Here is a 19,638-nt window from a genome sequence, read left to right as displayed (position 1 = left end):
GCTAGATCACTACAGCATTATAATGCTCTTTTGCAACAATGTACTTGTTTCTCAGCTTTCTTTCTTTCTTTCTTTTTAAAAAGTATCTAGCCATTTTCATTTTAGAGTCATAAAGAGAAAGGTGCAGCCAACTCCTTAACTCTACAAAAGAAAAGGAAGAAGAGTTGGTTTTTATACCCCGCTTTTCTCTACCTTTAAGGAGTCTCAAAGTGGCTTACAATCACCTTCCCTTCCCCACAACAGACACCTTGTGAGGTAGGTGGAACTGAGAGAGCTCTGAGAGAACTGTGACTAGCCTATGGTCACCCAGCAGGCTTCATGTCGAGGAGTGGGGAATCAAACCTGGTTCTCCAGATTAGAGTCTTCCGCTCTTAACCGCGATGCCACTTTCATTTTAAAAAATCAAAATTGGAAATTAGTTCATCGTTAAAACATTCTAACACTGTAGCGATCTAGCCATTACAGGGTTTTTTTTTAAGCCTGAAAAAGCACTCTGGTGGACAGGAAGTGTCCACCATGGTGTCCACGGTCCACCATGGTGTCCATGGACCATGGCGTCCACGGTCAGGAAAATGGCCCCGCTGTGTATATGGACCTGCAAAAATGTGCATCTTCCTATCCACCCGGTCCCCAAAGGTGCTTTCACTGCTAACTTTCTGAAAAGATCGTACCAAACCAGGTTCGGCAAAGATCACAGAAAAGCATGGGGGGGGAGGGGAAGCACCGACTGAGGTCTCCTTGGCGTGGATGCTTCCGAAAACAACACAGCTGTAAGGAAGCCAAGGCAGAGCAAGGCCTCCATGCGGAAACAGCCCAGGACCTTTGAGGGGAGGGGAGGAAAGGGAAGAAGACATGGCTGCCTTACCAGAAGTCCCAGGGTATAACTTCCCTATGAGTGGCACCCAGTTTTATCATACCATGTTGACCACATGGTTCCCTCCCACCCTACAAAAGAATCCTGGGAACCATAGCTTGGCGGTGGTCTCCACAGCCCTGCCCCACACAACAGAGAAAAAACACAAGAGTCCACGGCTACACAGGAAGAGCTAAAGCAATCTATGTCTATAGCACAGTGACTTCCATCGAATTCCTTCTCTTCATTTCAGACTATTTCCCTCTATCTCTTACTTACCTACACCTTTCGGTTCCTCCGTTTCCTTCACTTCCGTGCCAGTGCATGCATAATAATAATAATAAAAAAAATTAAGCCTTGATGTACTTATAGATGCCTTTTTTGCTGTAGAAAGTAGCACTGTTACTTTACCGAGTTCTGTGCATTTTTAACGAGTTTCTCAGATGAGGACTGAAGCAAGCTACTCTTTCTCCAGGCGGTAGTGCTTGCTCTGTCATCTTCAATTTTGACTGTAACCTTTATAGTTATAACCTGTACTGTTTTAGAAACAAGATGGCATCGCTCTCCAGTAGCACACAGCAGGATGTCAATATTAGCCAATATGTAAGCAATTTTGAATTAAAAAAACCAATATGCTATTGTATAATTATGACTTCGGTTTCAGATAACCAAATAAAATTTGACATGGGACAGCATGGGCTTCTTGAATTTCCTTATCTGCATTCACCGTGCAAATGTGAGGGTTCTGTATACAGAAGCTATCAAGGTTGGTATCTTCTACTCTGGTTGGCAGCAGCTCTTCAGGGTCTCCAGCGGAGATCTTTCACATTACCTACTTTTGGATTCCTTTTAGCTGGAGACTGAACCTAAACCCTTCTGCATGCAAAGCAAGTGCTCTACCACTGAGCCACAGTCTCTCCCCATGCATCGTTTGACCAATCTGAAACCACATGATTAAATAAGAGCTAGTCACCTCTGACTGAGGGCAGCAGAGTAGGAGAAATAGACTTAATCTACCTGATGCAAACCAACCTACCTTGCAAAGTTGTGAGTTGTTGAAAATAGGGGTGAGGGGACATGGAACTGTGCAAGCTGGGGCAAGTTACTTGGAGGAAACTTTTAGTGGCATACTAGATAAGACGCCCTGACCTGGATGGCCCAGGCTAGCCTGATCTCGTCAGATCTCAGAAGCTAAGCAGGGTCAGCCCTGGTTAGTATTTGGATGGGGACCACCAAGGAATACCAGGGTTGCTATGCAGAGGAAGCCACTGGCAAACCACCTCTGTTAGTCTCTTGCCATGAAAACCCCATGGGGTCGCCATAAGTCGGCTGCGACTTGAAGGCACTTTGCACACACACACACACACTAGATAAGGCAAGTTATTTCCATATTACTGGACTTTCCAGGGCAAAACCCCAGAGATGCTTCCTCACCTAGCTAGGCAGCAGCACCCAATGAGTGCTACAGGGAAGTTGCACAAATGAGCACCAGGGAGAGGAGGACACAGACAGAGATTCTACTGGGACTAGAGTTGCCAACCTCTTGGAGATTCCCCAGAATTACAACTCATCTCCAGATGACAGAGATAAGTTCCCCCTAGAGAAAATGACTGCTTTGGAGGGTGGGCTCCATGGCAGTATAAGCCACAGAGGTCACTCCCCTTCCCAAACCCTGCCCTCCCCAAACCTCCAGGAATTTCCTAATTTGATGCTGGCAACCCGAGCTGGGCAGGGGGCTATGCTGGACTGGAAGAAGCCTTTGAGTTCTGCCACTGGGGCACAAAAAGGCCTTGGGGTGGCCCTCTTCCTAGTACCCAACTCCCGAGGCTCCAGGCACTGGGCTGGACATCGTAAATATCTGGGTTGGCCCAGGGAAGAAGGCAAGAGCCACCATCATGGATGCCACCATATTGCTCAGCAAATACCCTGCCCATCTCAACAAAGCTGATTCTGCCCTCTTGCCAGCAACAAAGCAGCTCAACCCCATTTGCTACCCACGTCGGGCACGATCACAAAATAACAACTTGCTGGGGGTCCCTGGCCCAAAGAATGCACAGCTGGCCTCGACCAGGGCCAGGGCTTTTTCTGCCCTGGCCCCTGCCTGGTGGAATAGCCTCCCGAGTGAGACCAGGGCCCTGCGGGACCTCCAAGAATCCCACAGGGCCTGTAAGATGGAGCTATTCCGCTGGACTTATGGTTGAGGCCAGCAACGGTTTTCCCTAAATATACTGGCCTCCCTAGAGCTTCTCCCCTTCCCACTGTTGAGCCCTTCCCCCCCCCCATCTAGGGGGAGGACAGTTCCATCTATCGTGCTGCAGACAACTATGATGTGATTTTAGCACCATTGGCGCCGGTTGTTTTCAGGTCGATGGACACGCTTTTTAGGCATGGCTGTCTTCGTGAGAGAGGAAAGGCGGAGAAGATTGCTTGGACTTCAAGCATCCTAAAAGGTGCTCTTTAAAAAACAAGACTCATTATACATTATTCAGTGAAGCCAGCAAAAAAAAAAAATTGCTCAGGGAGCAGAGAGGTCTCACTAGGAGCCTTGAGAGAGACTATCACCGAGTCTTCGTTTAGTGTGCAATGTACAGAAACTCTAAGCTCATTCAAAACAACCCAAGGAGAGGAGGAAGAGATGGAGAACAGAGGTGGCAAGAAATAATGAGAACCACCCTCCTATCCACATCTAGGTAGATGCCAGTTTGCCAGGCAGCTTTGGGGTAAAACACCACCTTCTTCAGTAGGAAGAGACAGGAGGATTCTGCTGCAGTGATTCTTCTCTGTGGCACGGTAGATAGGTAAGCCAGTGAGGTGTAGTGGTTAAGAGTGGTGGGTTCTAATCTGGAAAACTGGGTTTGATTCCCCACTCCTCCACATGAGTGGCGGACTCTCATGTGGTGAACTGGGTTGGTTTCCCCACTCCTACACCCAAAGCCTGCTAGGTGACCTTGGACTAGTCAAAGTTCTCTCCAGTCAGACTGTCTCAACTCCACCTACATCACAAGGTGTCTGTTGTGGGGAGAGGAAGGGAAGGAGATTGTAAGATGGTCTGATTCTTCCTTAAAAAGGTAGAGAAAGTCAGGATATAAAAACAAACTCTACTTCTTCTTCTAAGAGCATTTGCCAACCAAAAAGGGTTACTTGCTTGAACAGCCCAACAGGAATGAAACACGCACAAATCCAGTGTATGAAAATGCATGTCCCACTTGCGTAATTTTTATTTATATAAACACACATTAGAGACAGCATTTAAAAAAGCGAGCATTGTATAAGTCCGCTCAGCCGGTAACCACAGCAAAAACACCTGACCAAGTTACTCGGAAACCCTCGCCAGGGTTAGCCAACCTGCAAGAACGGAGTCCATTTTTCACCCACGGCTGCTAACCTTACAGCCATCTCCAGCCTGAAGCTGCTAGAGTTTGTGCACCAGTTCCATAATGGCGATTGTTGTGCTTTGTCCAAAGATGAATGCGCCACACAGGACAGTGATGATACCCCAGGTGATCAGGAAAGACCTGCAGGTGCGGGAAAGCAAAACATGGAATTGTACACGCTTGATGGGGGCGGTTCTCAGAAGGAACTGAACTTTAAAAAAGTTTTGCTATTAGGACCATGATAGTCAAAAGCCCTTAATTACTACATACTAGAATAATAGCAGTAGTTACAACAGGCAGGCAGGGTGCTGATTCTTCATACATTCATACGCAGAGATCTTGTAAGCAAGTGTGAATAGAGATATATCAACTAGGGGCAAGACCAAGACTCACCCCCCCCCCCCCGGCCCTTTCGGGTCTGGGTTCCCTGGACCCAAACTCTCACTCCTGTAAAATTCAGGTCAGGATGCCTACATGAAATATAGAATTTCAGATGGCATGGGGCTATTCCACTTGGAGAGACTGGGGGTGCCAAATATCACTGGTACTTAAGACAAAGCAGTTTGCTGCTGGCGGGTTTATCCGCTGCACCGTACTCTACCATACTTCAAGCAGATCATGGAAACCTTTGTGGGTAGGCCCTGACCTGGATGGCCCAGGCTAGCCTGATCTCATCAGATCTCAGAAGCTAAGCAGGCTCAGCCCTGGTTAGTGCTGGAATGGGAGACCAATAAGGAAGTTCAGGGTTGTTACACAGAGGAAGGCAATGGCAAACCACCACCTTTGTTTGACTCTTGTCCTGAAAACTATGGGGTCACCATAGGTTGGCTGTGACTTGACAGCACTTTCCACCACCACTTCAGTCACAGTGCCTCATAGGTACCGATGTCCGAGATACAACCATGGATCTTTGGGATGCTACATCTGAAGGTTCCCAGAGTGGCTTTGGTTTACCTCAATGCTCAAGTGGGTTAAATATGCCACTCTTATCTTCCCTGAACTTGTTCCTCAGAGACAGAAGGAAACATTTTGCAACCTTTCAGATGAAAGGATGACTTCCTTTCCATGGTCTCTCATTTTAATGTCAGTATTGATTTTAACATGTCCTTAGAATTAGATTCTCGTGCATTGCTTCCCAATTTCCTTAACCTGTATACTTTTCAAAGAGTGTTGTATGCCCTTTTCCTCTCTAGAACACATCCAGGGAGATATGCAGTGCAATCCTAAACAGTTACACCTTTCTAAGCCCATTGACTACAACAGGCTTGAAAGGGTTTGGAATTGCACTGATGGTCCACACACAGAGAGAGAGATTCTTCAACAGATCAAAATGTTGCTCCTCTTTGGCCTGATCTCAGGCCTTCCCAATGGTAAAATCTAATTCAATAGAATGGCCTGGTAGAGCCCAGAGGGTACCTTTGCCACCAAGAGGAAAATGTGTCAGGCTGTCCTATTAAAGAAGGCTTTTTGTTACAAGCCAGTGTTCTCTGGAGGTCTGTGAGGAAGTTAAAGTCACCAGTTTATCTGAGCCTTTGTGGTATAATAGTTCGAGTGAGTGGGGAGACCCAGGCTCAAATCCCCACTCTGCTGTAGAAGCTCGCTGAGTTATCTCTCAGCCTAACGTACCTCATAGGGTTGTAAGGATAAAATGGAGGAAGGAAGCGAGCCATTTTGGGTCCCCAATGCGGAGAACAGCAGAGTATAAATATCGAAATAAATATGTTGACTGGGCTAGTTACCTTGAGTCCATGGAGAAAGACAAGATATTGACATTCTAATAATAAAATTACTTTCTATTGTACATTCTCAGCATCTCTCACCCCTGTACATATTCTTTGCTTTTTTATAATATAAACTAATGCTCACACCCAACACATGATCACATCCAGCAAAGCCAGTTCAGCATTTCGATTTTATTTTTAGATATTTATACCTCACTTTTTTCTCCAATGGGGACCCAAAGCGCCTTACGTCATTCTCTCCTCCTCTGTTTTATCCTCACAATAGCCCTGGGAGGAGAGTTGGCCACCCAGCAAGCTTTCATGGCAGAATGGGGATTCAAACCTGGATCTCTCGGACCCTAGTCTGACACTAACCACTAACCACACTGGCTCTCATTGTGATCCATGTACTATTGTTAAAGAGTGGGGCAAACCCATCCAGTGTTCTTTCTAAACCACAGGGCCAACTGGAAAGTAGGCATCACAAAATCACACACAAGGTTGGAAGAGACCACAAGGGCTATCCAGTCCAACCCCCTGCCATGAAGGATCCCACAATCAAAGCGCTCCCAACTGATGGCCATCCAACCTCTGCTTAAAGACCTCCAAAGACAGGGACTCCCCACCCTCCCGAGGCAGGGCATTCCACCATTGAACCGCCCTCACCGTCAGAAAGTTCTTCCTAATGTTTGGGTGGAATCAAAAGAACAAGATGCTAATCAGTCCTGAAATGAGGACTAAAAATTTATCAGTATTGGAGGGGGGACATTAAGTTACATGAACAACTCTCCACGGTCTTCATATCCATATAAGTAAGGAGATGTATACATACTTGGTCCTTGGCATGACAGTTTCAGTCTCCATTGCACACACCAAACACAGCCCTACAATTAGAACAAACATTATTTAGTTTTATTCTTTAAAGACATTTCCATCCAACCCACTCCCAGCTACACCTTTTCTAAAGAGTTTTAAGCATGTCTGGTTGGTATCCAGTGTATAATTTGGCATCTGTAGCTAGAGGCACACTGATCAGTCACGGAGTCCTTGAGGAACCATCTGAGGGCCAGATGGTGGGCTAGGCAAGGCTTCTCCCTCAGACAATCCTCCTACACCAGTTAGCACCATCAGAGTCAAATACCTGGTCTGATGTTCTCCATTCCTCAGGCCAAGAAACCTGTCATGGCCGTTTGGAGATGAGAAGGAAAGAACAACCAACCAAGATGGTAAAAGGCAAAAGGGACGTATCTTCAGCAACAAAGAGAACATTTTATTTTATTGAGAGGTCTCTCTCTCTGTCTCAAGCCATTTCATTTGTAGCTATAAAAGAAAACTTTTGGGTAAGAAAAAGAGAAAGGCTGGAGAGGACTAATGGAGCACTCAGTTCAGGGCTGGATTAAACATTAAGCAAAATAAGCACGTGTTTGGGCATCAAGGGAAGGGGAGCCCCACAGAAATTTTCCATTGCTGGATTTACCATGGGCCATATGGTGCAAAACTGCAAATGGTGCAGCTGAACCAGGCTCCACAAAAAGCACTCCCCCACACAATAAATGAAAAAATTACATACATACAGTGACTCCAAACAACCCCTGAACATCACAATTTTTACTCTTATCCTTTAAAAAACATTAGGATGAAGAAAAAGTAAGAACTGAGAATAATCACCCTAGGCTCAATATATTATTTTTATTATTAAATAATGTAATATTAATTGTTGTTTTTTTACAAAAATATGGGGGCACCAAAAAATTTTAAGTGCTTAGGGCCTCTAAAGGTCTTAATCCGGCCCTGACTCAGTTGCACAAAAACCTTGGCTCCTGGTAAGAATGAAGAACACCTTTGTGACCTCAGTGGTTAAAAAAAAGGGGGGTGCCATTCCTTCACCCTTTGCTAAGCGGGCCTACCTGGAAAGATGAAGATGAAGAAAGCGCTGATGCCCCCAATGACGCTGATGATGTCGCTGATGTCTGGTACGAAGAGGGCAATGATGAGGGTGACCATAACCCACACAGTGGTAAGCAAGATGCGCAACCATTTCTCATAAGGCTCCACGGTCAGGATGGAGCTGTGCTTGGTGCCAAAGCAGATGTCCTGTAGGACTGACCTGGCAGGGACAGATCATAGTTATACACAGCACTGTGGACAACACTGGGGTTTTTACTGCCGATTTCAGTTTCCAGATGCTCAGGATGGCAAATGTTATGATCTTCTTGATTAGCTTGGATTTTTATTATGCTGCTACATTTTTTCCCAATTTTTTTATTAATTTTTAGGATACAGAATTAAAAGGGGAATAGGAGGGGAAAGGAAAAACAATAAGGGGTAATATTACATATTTTGCGTCCCTTGTAACCCTTCTCCAGTTTGAAGCCATACTAAATAACTAAATAAAACTTTTCATTTAAATCAGGTGTTTCCTTTTTATAAGCCATTCACCATCTGGGGCTCATCAAGTTATTGCTGCACTATATCTATTACTATTCTTCTACACTTAACTATAACTCAAATACAATACCTTTCATGATATTATGAACAAATCTAAAATAAAAACACTGTCATCCATACATAATATAAAACGACTGCCATTTCTGTTGGTGCTCTTCGTTCTGTTTTCCTTGTAATTGATTGGTAAGCCTTGCCATTGCAGCAAATTCCAAATTACGCTGCTACTTTTTATTGCTATTCTTACTGGTTGGGGGCCACTGACTACTGCTGGAGAGCCAGTGTGGCGTAGTGGTTAAGAGCGGCGGACTCTAATCTGGAGAACTGCATTCGATTCCCCGCTCCTCCACATGAAGCCTGGTGGGTGACCTTGGGACAGTCACAGTTCTCTCAGAACTCTCTCAGCCCCACTTACCTCACAAGGTGTCTGTTGTGGGGAGGGGAAGGGGAGGTGATTTGTAAGCCACTCTGAGACTCCTTAAAGGTAGAGAAAAGTGGGGTATAAAAACCAACTCTTCTTCTATTCAATATAGGTTTACCAGTTGCCTGCCCATAACAGGCAAACTCCCGCCCTCCATTCCTCCATTGCCCACAGCCAAGGAATGAAGCAGAGGGAGAAAAAATTGGGGAGGCTATGTCACAGTCCCCACGACACTCTAGGATCTTCCCTGATCTCTATGGTCTACAGGGGCTGCGATGTCACATCCGAGTGATCGCCCAAGGGACATCACAACATCTGTGATAATACCATTCCCAGGCCCTGCCTTTCAAAAGGTCCCAGGATTGCTAGGCACAGGTCGAGTAACCCTAATTCAATGGGGAAATTGAGATGGGGAAAATAATCCAATCCTACACATGTACAGTTCCTTCAATAAAGTTTGCTACAACAGGATTTGCAAAAAAAAAAAAAAAAAAGCATTATCTATTTGCCTTTCAATGGAAGAGACACTTTCAGGATATAGCTTCTGTGCTGGTGAAAGTCCTAGCAACAGAACCTAGGCTAAAATTTCCCATCAGTGAGTTTAAATCTTTCCTGCTTCCCCATTTTTGACTGCAGCCCACTGATCTCCATGAAATGCTGCTTCTAGGGAATGGAAGCCCCAGAGGGACAACACAAGGAAGATCTGAAGCAGAAAGGGGTAACTGGTGGCAATTTCAGTTGACAGAAATTTCAGTTTGGATCCAACCCAATATACAAACCTACTTTATACCAAGAAAGAATGTTGGCCCATAGAGTTTAGTTGTGTTCTCTGGCTGATGGAAGTTCTCGCACGGAGAACAGCCTTTCCCAATTTATGTTACTAGAGTGTTTGTTTGTTTAATGAAATGAGAAGCCAATCATTGAACCTAGGACATATCACAAGCAAGGCTCTGCCACCGAGTTGTAGCATGTTCCTAAATAGCAGAATTAGGGCACCTATTGGGGCCATTGTAAGAATATTCTCCACTTACTTCCCAGCAATCACGAGTATGGTTTGACTGATAAAAAAGAATGGGCACCCTCTCTACTGAGCCATGAACCATGGACTGAATAACTCTTAACTGGTACATGCTTATCACTTGTCAAAACAGAAAGATGGTAGGGTGACAGCTACAGTATTCAGACAGCGTCTGAGATAACATGATTTATTTACAAATAAACAGAACATATTGGAAGCAAAAAGATACCCCTAGAACAGGAAGCAAAACCGCTGATCCGGCATCAGACTCAAGGTGCTTCACGTTCAGCTAACTCACAGTTTTTGAACTCTGTTGGCTGTTTAAATCCTAATTGCTGTCTTGGCCCCAGACTATTTCTCTGCTCCTTCCAACTAGCTGGAAAGTGTATCCTTTCCAAACTGATGGGTTTTGCATTCTAAACACTAGAAATAGATTCCAAGAAAAAATCTGTTATTTCCCTAGGATGAAACTTCAGTAATCGTCCTCGATTAGCAGAAGTCAGCCAGTGTCATGCAAGGTCCCGACACCTCCAGTACGTTATGCAAATGAAGCCAGTTTACATACATTAGAGGTGGAATGAATTTGCCAGTTAGCTAGTCAAGAAGAAGGATGGGCACTGAAGTGGTGCCAACACTATAAATACCCTTTGGCCACCCTTTGACTTCAGAAATATCACACGCTGTTGTGGGCAGACTTTTAAGCCTCTCTGAAAGCTTACATTTTTTGGCTTATAGCTGCAACATGCTGGTTTGCAATTTATACAAGTTTATATGTGTTCTCCGTTCCCTCAGTGGCAAAGGACAGAACATCCAACCAACTTGAACACATGGAGCTGCCCTATTCTGAATCAGACCCTTGGCCCATCAAGGTCAGTATTGTCTACTCAGACCAGCAGCGGCTCTCCAGGGTCTCAGGCAGAGGTCTTTCACATCACCTACTTGCCTGGTTCCTTTAACTGGAGATGCCAGGAATTGAACCTGGGACCTTTTGCATATCAAGCAGATGCTCTAACACTGAGCCATAGCCCCTCCCCATTATTGCAAGGAACTTATTGCAAGGAATACCAAATCAGGTTGAATTCCACCCCCACCTCCGGACTTTGTTTGTCTGTCCCTGCATTGTGCTGGGGAGGGTGGGTGGTCAAAGCTTAAGGAAAGTGTCACTTCTGAACCTTACCTTCCCAGGAGAAGGGCAATTGGATAGATGGTGATGATGGAGACACCAAACAACAGCCGGGCTATGATGACCACCACGTCAGTCCCAGGGTAGGACATCAGGATATCAGCAGCAACGTCAGCACCAAATGTCAAATAGCCATAGAGCCCTATACAGGAGACAGTCCCTTGCACCTGTTAGGCAGAGCAATTAGCCAGCTAACGGAAGAGCTAGGAAAGTGAACCCCTTATTACTTCAGCATAGTACATACAGGCCTTTTATGCAGGGACCTTTCCCCGTGGTCACCCCCACCGACTGCTTCGGGCTTCCTTTTTATTATGCATGCCTTTCCTGCCAGTCAGAGGTCGCCTCGCTCTCCCTGCATGCTTTGCTCGTGTTTTCCAGATGCTGTTTTAGCCAGAATCTGGAAAATGTGGGCAAAATGCATGGGGAGAGCGAGGTGATCTCTGTTGGGCCGGAAAGGCATGCATAATCAAAAGGAAGCCCTGAAACAGTCGACGGGGGAGCCTGTGGGGAAACGTCCCTGCATAAAAGGCCACAGGCACAGGTATGACAGTATTTCCTGACAATAAGACTCCAGCATATTGAAGGGCAGATGTGCAGAAGAGCTATGCTTCCTGGTACATCTTCGCCATACGCTTACGGAAATATATAGCCCTGCTGATGGACCCAGCAGGGCATTCAAATGCCATGTACCAAATAAATATCCATGCCCAAAACAGATTCAAATCCACAATGAAAACAGCTAATAGTCAGCAAAGACCAAAGATGTTAATATCTTAAAATGGAATAAATTAGTTGTGTGTCTGGACATTAGGAAGGAGGTAACCTACATGGAGTTCCCCTTTCCTGGTTCTTGCTTTTTCAGGTTAGTATCCATTTCTCTGCTGTGGAGAAAGAGGAGGAGAGAGCAGTTTTTTCCTGATGGAAATCAATACTCTCTCCCAACACAGGGATGCCATTTTGAGAAGCATCCCCATGTCACTCATCACATGGAATTCTGCCCTTTGCTTCATGACTATGCAGACACTGGAGCCCAGATTTTTCCCGATGGAGATCAACACTCTTTTCCTTATCTAGGGTTGCCAGCTCAGGACTGGGAAACTCCTGGAGATTTGGGGGTGGAGTCAGGGGAAGACAGGGTTTGGGTGTGGGAGGGACCTCAGTAGGGCATAATGCCACACAGACCACCCTCCAAGGCAGCCATTTTCTCCAGGGGAACTGATCTCTGTAATCTTGCATCAGAGTAGGCTCCTTCCACTGGTAAAATATGCCTCAGACTTAAAAGACTGGATTCCCAGGTCCAGGAGCCCTGCCTTGATGAAGAACATCCAGATGTACCAAATACTGGTTGGCAGGGAATAGTAGCAAGCAGAACACTAGCTCACAAGTGAACGTTTTGGGATCCTTTTGTTATCAACTGTGGAGAACAGGGTACTATACTCGACTTACCTTGGTTTCCATCTGAGCTTGTGGGTCAGGCCTTATTTTGCATAATTTATTCTGGGCCCAGAATTTGAAGAGACTTGGTATCAGAGAGAGAGAGCTCCCAGGATTCTTGGTGGAGGGGTTGGAGGGAAGAAGAGAGAGTTGAAGAAGCTAAGCTTACCTGTCAGAGAATAAATAAGCAAGCAGAACAGCATGGACACCACAGATACCAGAACCCAGTGAGAGAGCTTCTTGTTCTTCATGCTGCTGTAGATGGCAATGCATGCTTCGTGGCACTGGAAGACAGAACAGGCCAATGAAGGAGAGGCTGTGGCTCAGAGGAAGAATCCCTGGTTTGCATGCAGAAGGTCCCAGGTTCAATCCCTGGCGTCTCCACTTAATAGGGCCAGGTAGGAGGTGATGTGAATGACCTCCACCAGAGACCCTGGAGAGCTGCTGCCAGTCTAAAGAGACAATACTGACCTTGATGGACCAATGGTCTCAGAGTTTAAGGATTCCCACAGAATCCTCTCTCCTTCCCATCTCCCTCCCAACAGCTACAATTAACAGTTCCATTGTTAAAGCAAACAATATGGGGGGCAACAGGCAGCCTCTTTCTGCTTAATACCCAATCTGCCTTTTTTTCAGTGACATTTCCCCCTATCCAGGCATGATCTACCATGTTTAATTGCTCCCTTAGCAACAGTAGTCATATATAAGACAGATAGATATATACATTATATATATACATATATATATATATATATATATATATACACACACACACACACACACACACACACACACACATAATTATATATGTGTGTGTGTGTATATATATTCAGATCATAAACTAGAACTAAATTTTAGCTTATAATCTGAATCTTATTTAAAAAGGAAAGAAACCATTTCCTTCTCAGAAGAAACTTTACAGGTTTCCCAAATGTCCATCCAGCTCCTCCCTCCCTTCTTCCAAAAGGAGCTCAAGAGAGTGGACAGAAAAGAGGAGAGCAAGATCCATATCATAGAAAGAGAAATTTTTAACCCTGTTACCTGAAATCCAAAGCAGATTGTTGGGACAACACTGAACACAGAGGCCCAGGAAGAAACCCTATAAAATTGGAAAGGGGTGAAGGAAGAAGAATGTCACAGACCATCAAGTGAGATATGAAAAGCAAGCCAAGACAGTGTTATATGAAGCAGGAGAAAGTGGAGCCAGAGAATGCAAACCCTTAACTCTGCAGCCAGACCGTATGCCAGGGATTCCAGTGGGCCTCTAGTTCTGCCCAGGATCAAGCTGAAAGCCCTGAAGTAAATGTCAGCCCTCTTGCTCTCCTGTTGTGCAGGAACAACATTTCACCTTGTGTGAACAGACAGCACAAGAGGCTAAAAGGCATTTTAAGCAGCGCATGGCAGCATACTCCAAACCCCTCTTCGGGACCAGCCAAGTTATAATATCCTGACGTGTCATAGGGGGTAGGAAGACACATAATGCAAGAGTTCACCCCTGCAGAAACATGGACACAAGCCACATTGGGGATGAAAGGAAGAAGAAGAGTTGCGCTCATTAGTAAGCAAAGCAAGTGTGGGACGTTTCATACAACTGCATAGCAGTAGCGTCCCATAAATGCCAAGATCTGTCACCACAAAGACTGACCCCAACCCCTGAGAATCTCACAGCCTGTTGCTAAGCATACAACCTGTGCCAACAACTTACCCAGAATAACTGCGATGCTCATACTTGACACTGTGATTGGTTCGGATATAATACTTTATTATGATGACCAGCATCAAATAGCAGGCAGCCAAAGTCCCAAGAATACTGAAATACACAAAGAGAAAGACTAAGGCGTCTGCATCAGGGAGGTTCAGCCTAGCCCTGCATGCCGACCACGAGCAGGATTCATCTCCCCCTGCTTTGCAGCTTAAGATCCCTGCTGGATCAGGCCGATGGTCCATCTAGTCCAACATCCTGTCTCACACAGTGGCCAACTGGTTCCTCTAGAGAGGTCCACAAACAGGGCATAGAGGCCTAGGCCTTCCCATGATTTTGCCTTTGCCTCCTGGTACAGGTATTCAGAGGTTTACTACCTCTGAATGTGAAGGTTCCCTTTAGTCATTATGGCTAGTAGCCAATGATAGACCTCTCCTCCATGAATCTCTCTAATTCCCTTCTAACGCTGTCTATGCCTGTGGCCAGTCAGCCCTGGATTGGAGACCACCAAGGAATGCCAAAGTCGATATGCAGAGGAAGGCAATGGCAAACCACCTCTGTTAGTCTCTTGCCTTAAAAGCCCTATTGGGTCGCCATAAGTCAGCTGTGACTTGACAGTACTTTATGCACACATGCCTGTGGCCATCACTACATCTTCTGGCAGCAAATTCCACTCTTTAATAATCACTGATTGTGTAAGTGACCCAATGTAAGTGACCCGGTGCTTGCACAGGGGACCTTTACCTTTAATTTACCATTGTGTAAAGAAGCATTAGGAGCCCCATGGCACAGAGTGTTAAGCTGCAGTACTGCAGTCAAAAGCTCTGCTCACGACGTAAGTTTGATCCTGACGGAAGTTGGTTTTAGGAAGCCGGCTCAAGGTTGACTCAGCCTTCCATCCTTACGAGGTCGGTAAAATGGGTACCCAGCTTGCTGGGGGTAAAGGGAAGATGACTGGGGAAGGCACTGGCAAACCACCCCGCAAACAAAGTCTGCCTAGGAAACGTAGGGATGTGACGTCATCCCATGGGTCAGGAATGACCCGGTGCTTGCACAGGGGACCTTTACCTTTAAAGAAGCATTTCCTTTTATCTGTTCTGAAACTACTGCACGAATGCCAGTTCCATTGGAGAACTGCTTGGGGAGAGGGAAAGATTTCAAAAGGAAGACATTCTCACCCCCTCTGGCTCTAGCATTGACTTGGTATAAGGCAGCAGTGAAAAAGCAAACTCTGCACTGGAGATTATTAAAAAACGGAATTGGGCGAGGGGAGTCAATATTGTAATACCAGTGTATAGATCTATGGTGCAGCCTCATTTAGAATACTGAGCACAATTCAGGTTGCCATATAGCAAAAAGGATATTGCAGAGCTGAAAAAGGTGCAGAGCGGGGCAATCAAGATAATCATCTTGGAGCGCCTTTCCTATGAGGAAAGGGCTAAAAAAACTGAGACTTTTTGATCCAGAAAAGAAGTTACTAGGGGAGGGAGACAATTATAGTGGTCTGCATGAACTTGCAGGTTCTCCACTGGAAACTCAAAGCACAGGTTCATGGAGCCCTGTTTGGGTCAGAATCACAGCACGCATGGAGAACAATGCTTATGCCTTCTACTTCCCAATCCAGAGGGGCCCACTACTTGCTCTGTTCGGGGTGCATTTGTGACCCCCCATCAGTACATCTGGGAACTCTCAATTGCATAAATTGCCCCCCAAGCCCCCCCCCCAAAAAAACTGTTTCAGGTCAGGAACATGGCATGGAGGGGGAGCAAAGACCTCCATGCTTCACAATGACCAATTTGCTAACTGTGGTGCCCTGTTTGCCTGGGAAGTCAGTTCCCAGCGGAGAACTTGCCAGCACCCATCTGACTTGACAGTCCCAGTGCTAGAACCGAGCCCAACTCAAGGACTATTTATTTAGGTCCGGGGAACAGCAGACACAAACCAAATGGCTCTCTTGAAATGTAAATGGCCTATTATGCCAAAGAGGAGGCCTTTAAACCTAGGGAAGAATGTTGCCCTTCTGAAACCTCTCTGCAGACACACACCAAAATCTGAAGCCGCAAGTGCAGTTTGATAAAGTGCAGAGTCAACCCCTGGCTGGACCTTCTTATCATGGAACGGGAGCTTCAAAATTGATAGAAGGAAGTACTTCTTCACGCAATGCATAGTTAAATTGTGGAACTCCCTGCTCCGGGATGTGGTGATGGCTGCCAACTTGGAAGGCATTAAGAGAGGAGTGGACATGTTCATGGAGGATAGGACTATCCATGGCTACTAGTCAAAATGGCTACTAGTCATGATGCAGACCTATTCTCTCCAGGATCAGAGGAGCATGCCGAATATATTAGGTGCTGGGGAACACAGGCAGGATAACACTGCTGTAGTCGTCTTGTTTGAGGGCTTCCTAGAGGCACCTGGTTGGACACTATGTGAACAGACTGCTGGACTTGATGGGCCTTGGTCTAACCCAGCTTGGCCTTTCTTATGCATTGCCCATTCAGATCCATTCCAGATGGCTGAGAACACAGCTGTGATCAGCGTCTCACCTTGTGTACTTCTGGAATCCAATTTCCCTTGGGACAGAGAGGGGGAAGATAACCAGGATGCACAGCACAGACAAGGTGAAGCGACTGTCTGTGAACCAGTGCTGATGAGAGGTCCCGCCACTCAAGGTTTCATTTGGATAGAACGAATCGCACACTGGAAAGGAGACAATAGCAAGTTAACATTTGTTTCCCCAGCTGCCATTCAATTTACTAATGTGTTTTTGCCAGTGATCCGCAACACAGTGCTAATGGGGTGCCATGGCACCCACGGATCTGTTTCCTGTCTCTTGAACCATCTCTTGAGAGGCAGCATATTGTAGTGGTTAAGAGCAGTGGACTCTAATCTGGAGAACCAGGTTTGATTCCCCACTCCTCCACATGAAGCCAGCTGGGTGACCTTGGGCTAGTCACAGCTCTCTCAGCCCCACCTACCTCACAGGGTGTTGTGGGGAGGGGAAGGTGATTCTAACGGTTCAAATTGCCAGAGGGGAAATCTCTGTGACATTTAACATTTTTCTCCCCAAAAAACATAACAAGTTAACAAATATACTATACAAAAGTAACAAAAGCAATCAGTTTTTGAGTAAAACAAATATGATTTTGTTTCAATTTCAATAACTTGCCTTTGTTATACCATTCTAGCTTTTTAACATTAAATATGCTACTTTTTACTTACTCAATCTCTATAATGATAATACTTTGTAAATTCATAGTAAAACTTGCCTACTAAATTCTCCTCCAATGTAACCTTGATGCTAGCACATTTGTGATTTGTATTGTCTCACTAGGGAAAGGATCCTCCCCGACTAGGATCCAAAAGGGTAAATTATCAATTGCCAGGAAGATGCAGGAAGGATTCCTTGGGTCAAAGGGCTTACATTTTTCTAGCTGATCACCCATCACTCTGAGAAAAGCCACTGAGATCATGAAGAGGTTCAAAATGAAGCAGGCTTCGCAGAGCTTCCCGATGGCCGGCCCACAGATCTCTCTCACCACCCCCTGGTACGTTGTCTGCATGCTTATGGAGGCGGCATAGCCCAGGATCACTAAGCCACTAATCAGGAATACCAAGGAAACCTAGATGAAGACAGAGGGATGGGGAAGGACAGGAAAATAATTTTTAGCTCCCATAATATCAATGCTAGCAAAGGTGGGCAGGTAGGTTTGCCTGCCAGTGGCTGGCACTCGTAGGAGTCTGGGTGGCAGGAGAATGGGGGGCCATTCCGTCGATGGCCTGATGTCATTTTGACCCAAACCCTGGAAATGACATTCTTAGGGTTGCCAGCCTCCAGGTATTAGCTGGCAATCTCCTGCTATTACAACTGATCTCCAGCCTATAGAGATCAGTTCAACTGGAGATAATGGCTACTTTGGCAATTGGACTCTATGGCATTGAAGTCCCTCCCCTCCCCAAGCCCTGCCCTCCTCAGGCTAAGCCCCCAAAACCTCCCGTTGGTGACGAAGAGGGACCTGGCAGCCCTAGACATTGTGTCATTAATGCAACAACAATTTTTGCCTTAATCTCCCCCGCCAATCTATGGAGAGGTGGCAGAGGTTGGGGTTATCTAGCACAAAGATATGCAGGACTGAATATTACAGCAGGGACATGTTAACTCCTCTAGCCCTGGACTGATTAAAAGTTCATCAGCTGCTTGATTAACAAAACTGACATTTTAATAAGGGTCACAACGGTAAACACTGGGAGCCTTTTAGTTACTCCATTTGGTTTCCAGCATACTGGAATGGTAACTAGCAAAATTCTTAAATGTTATGTTCAGCTTTGCATTTTGTTTGCATTGACCAACTCGTCCTGTTTCTATTTTTTGATTAAAACACCACAGTATCCCACACAATCTGTGGTTTAATGTAACTTTCATTAGGCTGCTCAGCAAAGCACCCACAAAAAGGAAGGAAGGGCATGGTTTAAATTCACCAAGAGCAGCCTAGATTTTTGCTAGCCCTGGAGGCAGTAAGGGGATGGGACACACAGAAGAACTCCCATTTTGCAAAACAGTCGGTACAAGTGAAAATCCTTCACCTGATGCTAGAATCTAAATCAAATAAAGCCCAAGTAAATATTCATCCCCAATGTCTGATTCAGCCCAAGGAATTACACTTGGAACGCACACAGGCATCTGTTTGGAAGAGGAGAGTCAAGGCTGGAGATACCCCAAAAGCTACAGATGTCGACATCTGCCCGGAGACAAACACAGATAAGCAATGGAACTACATTCTTCACATTTTTTCAAATGTGATGGAACAGTCTTGGGTGGCCCCTCTCAAGACCGAACTGGAGAGCACCAGGAAAGGGGGATGAAGACTCCGACAGAAAATGTTGTTCCAAATTCTCATGATCTCTCCACTGATCTTTGGCATGTGAGGTGAGCAAGAAACGATACTGAATTCCTCTTCCAGACAGCCAAGTTCGGGGACGCAGGAGCATTTGTGTTTTTAACCATTATGTTTATTAATCCTCTCCTCAACAAGGAGAAGGGCCACACATGTAACCCCCTTTTACCTTAATAACCCCCTGCAAGGTAGGCTATGGCAAAGGTGGCTGGTTTAGGTTTAAAGCAATCCAACTGTACTGTAATCCTAAACAGAGTGACATCCATCTAAGTCCATTAAAAGGAAGGGACTTAGAAGGGTATAACTCTGTTTAGGATTGCACTGTAAGTTTTGAGGCCAAGAGGGGAGGCCAAATCCAGGGCTCCCCGGTTTAAATCCTCCACTCAAGCCATGATGCTGGTTGCAGCCCCCAACAATTGCTGGATTCTGTTGTATTTATAAAATGTATACTTCACCTTTCTGCCATCATCAGGACCACCAAAGTGGCCAACAGATTTTTAAAAATACATAATAAAAACACACCTTTAAAACCATAGAAAACAAACAAAAACACATCATTAAAAGGAAAGCTAAAATATTCATGCAAACATAA

The 19,638-nt window shown here is 45.5% G+C and overlaps 1 protein-coding gene across 1 annotated transcript in view; it reads right to left on the bottom strand.

Moving 5' to 3' along the window:
- Window positions 1-4,192: 4,192 nt before the first annotated feature.
- Window positions 4,193-19,638, bottom strand: part of SLC38A8 (solute carrier family 38 member 8) — a 32,649-nt gene continuing 17,203 nt past the window's right edge. Inside the window, exons 3-11 of the mRNA XM_056862810.1 lie at window positions 17,576-17,774; window positions 16,698-16,851; window positions 14,155-14,259; window positions 13,491-13,548; window positions 12,619-12,733; window positions 11,010-11,157; window positions 7,856-8,055; window positions 6,781-6,832; window positions 4,193-4,368 (exon numbers count right to left, since the gene is read on the bottom strand). Coding sequence (XP_056718788.1) covers window positions 4,266-4,368; window positions 6,781-6,832; window positions 7,856-8,055; window positions 11,010-11,157; window positions 12,619-12,733; window positions 13,491-13,548; window positions 14,155-14,259; window positions 16,698-16,851; window positions 17,576-17,774 — 1,134 coding nt within the window. The 3' untranslated portion in view covers window positions 4,193-4,265. The remainder of the gene's footprint in view (window positions 4,369-6,780; window positions 6,833-7,855; window positions 8,056-11,009; window positions 11,158-12,618; window positions 12,734-13,490; window positions 13,549-14,154; window positions 14,260-16,697; window positions 16,852-17,575; window positions 17,775-19,638) is intronic.

The sequence above is a fragment of the Euleptes europaea genome, chromosome 17, assembly GCF_029931775.1.
Source record: "Euleptes europaea isolate rEulEur1 chromosome 17, rEulEur1.hap1, whole genome shotgun sequence".
In the NCBI taxonomy this organism is placed as follows: domain Eukaryota; kingdom Metazoa; phylum Chordata; class Lepidosauria; order Squamata; family Sphaerodactylidae; genus Euleptes; species Euleptes europaea.
Note: the sequence above shows the minus strand (reverse complement) of the source record. Positions and strands in the feature narration are given on the sequence as shown.